Here is a 6120-nt window from a genome sequence, read left to right as displayed (position 1 = left end):
TGAGGCCACCAGTTAGGCCAAGATGGAGGACAGTTTTGTTTTCTGTTGAGTTTTTAATTAGTTCATTAATTGGTTCTTAAACCAGAATTTTGCTTAAGAATCAATACATAAGTTCTATCATGATCGAGCTAATCCATTTTTACTTTGATTCCAAACTGGAAACCTAATGAAAACGGAAGTCCACTTTAGGCCGCTTATGAAGTTACTAGAAAACACTTGCTTGTAATTGCTTTTATGTGTAACTTTCTTGAATCACAACGCTTTTTATTTAATGAGACCCTTCTAAAAGCTGATATGGGATTGCTTTTATTTAAAATGCTTTGCTAGAAGTGTTTTAATTAGAAACACGTTGAAATTTTATTAAATTCAAATGCTTTATGAAATAGGATCTAATAGGTGATTCTACAGATATGCTTCTATATTTCAAAAGCATTTTAAATGTTTTCCGCCAAGCTAAGTAAAAGAAATTTCAATTATCAAATAAAACTTTTAATCCTTTAAAAAGTAGTCTCAAACATGGCGTAAAAGTATTGTTGAACATTATGTCAATAAAAACTTTGCCAGTACACTTCCCAAATCATTCCGAAAATGCTTTTAACCATTCTAACATGACCCTTTTATTTCTTGCCACATTGTAAACGATAAAGTGCTCCCGTGGCGTGCAAGTGTGACCTAATCCCAAAAGGCATGCATGAATTTGAGAGGAGTGAGCACGTCTCATGGGAGTCTGGAGAGGACACCACACCAACCATGGAACCCTGAAAGACACTGGACCTAGCCATATAGAAAATGGACGCATCGATTGAGTAGGATGAAACTAAGCACTAGAAACCAAACAAAATGGAGGAGTGAGAGACATCAGTGCAGAAAGCCCCACCGATATGATTGGCTTTTATTGAAAAAGCATTGGCCTTTGCTTTCTCCTTTTGATTTAACTTGACAAGTGTATTGAAACCGATCCTTTCGTTTGTCGGCATTAGGCGACGCAATTTTATCTTCATCTAAAGTTGCCATCATCCTATCTTACACGACCATATACAACTCATGACACAATTGAATATTAACCAAAACTTGCCATATGTGCGACCATCAATTTTCTATAGACATGTTAGATATTTTTGAAAGTGAAATATTTGTATATTATGTTTCATCATGCAAGTCATACTTAGTCACATTACTTTTAGTTTTTTAATATGAATAATATGCGAGTTAATACATTTTATGGTCTAGAGGTTTTGCCATGTCATTAGTTGTACATATTTGACGATAAGATTTTACCAAGTTGTAAATATATGTTGCACTCAAGAGTCAAGAAAAAGGCATGAGTATTTGAATTGTTGGTGTTTCCTATTGTCAAAAAGTATATAAAAAAATAATGACAAATGAAATATGCACCGTTAAATTACAAATCTTCTATATATTAATCTTTTGATGTAAGTGTTTACCACGTTGTAAATATATGTTGCACTCAAGAGTCAAGAAAAAGGCATGAGTATTTGAATTGTTGGTGTTTCCTATTGTCAAAAAGTATATAAAAAAATAATGATAGATGAAATATGCACCGTTAAATTACAAATCTTCTATATATTAATCTTTTGATGTACGATTTTGCGAGTGCCAACTTTTTTATGCCTATGATTTAGACAAATTAAATAATATGGCAGTCGAGAGATTATGCAGTTTCATCGGTTGTAAATAGTATCACAGGTGACGGACAAGATTTTATCATAATTGAATTGAAAAATTAATAGAACACTAGTGTTTGTGTTATAGACAAGGATTGTCGGCCCTCCCACTTCCGGTGCCTTCCGGTACCCTTCTGTTTGTGTGGTCACGGTTAAGCCAACTCAACATTTTATATTACTATTCATTTTTATCTTATTATCTTCATAAAAAAAACAATATAAAATGTTGACGTGGCTTAATCGTGATCACACAAAACAGAAGGACACTGAAGGGCATTGAAAGTAGGATGGCAGACAATCCTTGTCCTTGTATTATTGGGTGCTCATTGTCAAAAAGCAAAAAGTATATATGGTACGTGAATGGCAATTGGGACATCATCTACGGACTACAAATCGACACCTAAACAAGCAACCCAAGTTCAAGTTTCTTCTTTTCAAATCCTGTAGATTGTGTAATGCATCTACTTTTTCTCATTATTTCCACCCAAAAAAAGCACAAAACAAGCCAAAATTGTGTGCTTTGTGCATGCAAGAAACATACATACACTGGTATTTCTAGAGATGGGAAAGAAAGAAAGATAACAGTGAACAGGATAAAATTTTCAATTTTCTAAGAACACAGTCTGATACACTAAGTGATTGGATACTTAAAAAAAATCTAACAATTTGCATTACGATACTTGGTGTATCAAACTGTATTTTCGGCATACTGAAAAATTTCTCGAATTGGAGAGGTCCACAAGGCAAGAAATTATGAAATGAAGGGTGGCTTACGCTAGCTAACACCATTGGTTTAGCCTACGATAACCTATCAATCAACAACTTCCAATTATAAGAAAGCAACCGCGTGAGTGAGAAGATAGACTCTTCAACCCTTACTATATATGCTAGAAGCTCACATCGTTACCAAGATTCCTAAGCCACATCCACTTATAAATTTAACGTTACTTAATATTTCAACAATTGTCGAGAACATTTCAAGTCGATATCAATCAAGTCCAAGATCGGACTGAAAACCGAGAATCAGAGTCATGGAAAGGAGGAAAGAGGAGTGCTATGAAGAAGAAAACTTGGATTATGTGAGCGGCCCAGAGCCGCAGTTCGCGACGAAAAGGAAGAAGAACAAGGGCACAAACACGAGGCGATTTAGCGACGAACAAATCAGTTTGTTGGAGTCTATATTCGAAGCAGACTCGAAGCTCGAGCCGAGGAGGAAGGTGCAATTGGCAAGAGAGCTTGGGCTGCAGCCTCGCCAGGTTGCCATATGGTTTCAGAACAGAAGAGCTAGATGGAAGTCGAAACAGATGGAGCGGGACTTGAGAAGTCTCAGAGAAGATTATGACAAGTTAGCATGTCGGTTTGAATCTTTGAAGGAGGAGAAGCAGTCCTTGCTTATGCAGGTAAAGTAAATAAACTTATTCAGTTTCTCATAATTTGAAAATCAGGAAAAAACACTTGGCTCCTCTCATGTGAGAATGATCATGTTTATACATAAAATCACGGTTTGACATGCGTGCATAAGTTGTTCTATCAGATTGTGATTTGCATTTATATGTAAGGAGCCAAACGTTGTTCATGAAATTGCATTCTAAATTTCTAGCTTGGTCGTCAACATTAAACATCTTTTTTTTTTGGTTATTTTGAGCAGTTGCAGAAGTTGAATGATCTTGTGGGAACATCTCGAGATGGCGCCCCTACCGAAGATTCTCTCATGAATCAGACGGCGGATGGATCGAGTTACAAAGATGGGAATTGTGAGACGACTGCTCAAGTAAGACTAGAAGAGGAATTGGAGCGGAGAGGAGTCATAGATTCACATACAAGCAATGATGTTGGTGGGGAGTATGGAGATGAAAGACATGATGAGCTTCTGAAGATAGGTCAATTGGATGCCTCTGCGACACCTCAAGAATTGCATAGGCTGGATTCAGGCAGCATTTTGTTTGATCCATCACGTTGTAATTTACACTGGTTAAATTTCTGGGCTTGAAATTTTCAACACCCCCCCTTCCCCCAACACCCTGCATATAAAAGTTTGGTGTAATATTTAGAGTGAAGATTTTTACTATAATCAATGTATTGATCCTTCTAAACTAAAGCATAAGTGAGGTGTGGACGCCTTAACTTACATCTTCTGCTGAGTTAGATGTAGAACAGTAAGCGAACCGGATTATTCCGCAGCTTGATAAGCGTAAGCCAGTTAACATCGTTCTTGAGCTTACATCTGTCGAGCTATTGCATAATCCGGTCCGCTAATTGTTCTGCAGAGACTAGTATTCTTTGCTCTCGCGTTCCTTGAGAGCAAAGAATATTACAACAGGCAGTTGTTTGGAGAACATAACTGGGAAGAAGCAAAATTTAAGCGATGGATGGACGTCTTTGTGCCCTCCATGCATGAGTGTATGTGTGTTTGTGTGCGTTGCAGGGTCACGAGAGATTGCATGAAAAAAGCAACAGATCAGTGGGACTCTAATTCATAGTTTGTATGATTCATGTTGCACCAAAACTAATCAGTTACTTATCCGCTGTCACCATGCTTCGTTTACTTCTCGGTAAGAGGAAAATAAGGAATAACTTCGGAATGGAAAAAAGTAAGGAAAGGGAATTGGATTAACACCTCCCCTAGTTAATCAAATTCCTGAAGTTGGGTTATTCCATTACGAATTACATGCAAATGAACGCGTAGAAAGTTATGAAGTGAACTATCGGAAATTTAAAACGAATATAACACGTGAAGGATAAAGCCAACAAAACAACCTAAAGAAGAAAAAAAATTACATTGGTGAATAGTAATTGACTTGCCATTTCCCTTGCCCAACGGATTGAAGCGCACATAGGCAAGTACTATTTATAGTGAATAATAAGGCCAACTTAACTACCTTGCCCTTTGTTCTTCTTAACTGATGGAACTGCTCTTAGTATAATTAGAATTGGTTTTTGTTAAGAACGACGAAACATGACAGTTTGGCCGAGTGGTCTAAGGCGCCAGATTTAGGCTCTGGTCCGAAAGGGCGTGGGTTCAAATCCCACAGCTGTCAATTCAGGCTCATTTTTTTAATTTTGGCCTTCCCCTATTGTGTTTTCAGTGCCTCGATCGATCGGACGCAGATCGAACAAATTGGAAAAGGACAGTTACATTGGGCAACTGCAGATTGAACAAGACGGAAGATGATCCAAAACATTTTCCAGACAAGTTGATGCGAATTCTGATCTTATCCTTGAACAGATGAACAGAAGAGATGAACCTATCAAATCATCGCACAACTTGTAAATTTGGTTTATCCGTTTCAGAATGTGGTAATGAAGAAATGGAAGGAAAGCGATTGCTTTTGAATGCCATTTCTCATAGTAAGAAGTTGATGGTAAAAACTATCAAGCTTACATGACGCGTACGACGAGTAATTAATAAGTTAATTATGTCATTCGGTTGTCCGCGGGGCGTATCAACTAGTCGGCCGATTTCGGTCGGGGAGTAAAATATGTTGATTTGGCATTGGGCGCGCTGCTGGCTTTTTGATCTTGCGACTGCGGCTGAGAAAGGAACACGTATCGACCTTCGGGTTCTAGAGCCTGAAGACAAGGCTGCTAGTTCAGCGAAGTTCAATTTCAAATTCGACTTTCAATGTGCCAAATGTAGTAACCTGGTAACACCTCACTTTACCGAGAATGCTGATGAGATGAACTTTACCAACAAGGACTCGAAAATCCTTGTTAACCAAGACTTACATAAATAACCAATCGGTCTCGAAGCTGTGTAGTCTATCCAAACTGAAAGTGCTTCTCAGTCAATTGATTCTACGACTCCAGTGTTGTCTATCAAACTGAAGATGTCGCCGATTGCCTTCCCAATGTTGTTTATCCAAACTGATGATGTGTTGACGAGAAGAAAGGGAGAGAGGAAAAAATCTCAGGGTTGTTAAGAAGCTTTGCGCAAGGCAATTTGTGTGTTGATTTGGAAGGAGGTTTTCGATGTGGCCTACGACTCTGTATTTATAATTCATCAGTAGCCAATTCCAAGATAACATGAATATTGTTTATACCATATTTAAAGTCTCGTATTTAGATATCGTACAAATACTTGGGAACTTAAATGTAATTATGTAATAAAAGAATAGGCAAATATATAATAAGTGAGGAGTCTTTATTCTATAAAAGGACCTCTCACCCTCACAATTGGGGGAGACCAATTCCTAGGCCATCTCACCCTCTCTCAAAGCTCTCTCTCAGAGCTCTCACTCCCTCAAATAAATACATAATCAGTGTGGACGTAGCCTAAACCTTGAGGTGAACCACGATACATCTTGTGTTATTTACATTTCATGCAGATTCACGGTCGGATTTACGTTGTTTCAAGACCTCTGGTTTTGTGCATTAACATTTAGCGCCGTCGGTGGGAATCGATACGAAAAATTGTGTCGGTTCTTTTTCATTTTTT

General features: G+C 37.8%; 1 protein-coding gene and 1 non-coding gene across 2 annotated transcripts; both read left to right on the top strand.

Annotated features, from left to right (window-relative positions):
- Positions 1-2577: 2577 nt before the first annotated feature.
- On the top strand, positions 2578-3783 carry LOC126625082 (homeobox-leucine zipper protein ATHB-7-like). The gene is made up of 2 exons (XM_050294153.1): positions 2578-3085; positions 3334-3783. Exons 1-2 carry the CDS (start codon positions 2717-2719, stop codon positions 3673-3675), a joined length of 711 nt encoding a protein of 236 aa, XP_050150110.1. The 5' UTR covers positions 2578-2716; the 3' UTR covers positions 3676-3783.
- Positions 3784-4643: 860 nt separating this feature from the next.
- TRNAL-UAG (transfer RNA leucine (anticodon UAG)) lies at positions 4644-4723 on the top strand. The gene has a single exon. It is a non-coding gene; the product is annotated as a tRNA-Leu (tRNA).
- The last annotated feature ends 1397 nt before the right edge of the window (positions 4724-6120 follow it).

Source organism: Malus sylvestris, chromosome 1, assembly GCF_916048215.2.
Source record: "Malus sylvestris chromosome 1, drMalSylv7.2, whole genome shotgun sequence".
Taxonomy (NCBI): domain Eukaryota; kingdom Viridiplantae; phylum Streptophyta; class Magnoliopsida; order Rosales; family Rosaceae; genus Malus; species Malus sylvestris.
The sequence above is the reverse complement of the archived record's forward strand: the minus strand, read 5'-3'. Positions and strand labels throughout refer to the sequence as shown.

Bases quoted from the DNA above. Each gene is read 5' to 3' on its own strand.
- LOC126625082 (XM_050294153.1), top strand. From the start codon at position 2,717: ATGGAAAGGAGGAAAGAGGAGTGCTATGAAGAAGAAAACTTGGATTAT. The intron at 3,086-3,333 runs GTAAAGTAAATA...TATTTTGAGCAG, and splicing joins AGCAGTCCTTGCTTATGCAG to TTGCAGAAGTTGAATGATCT.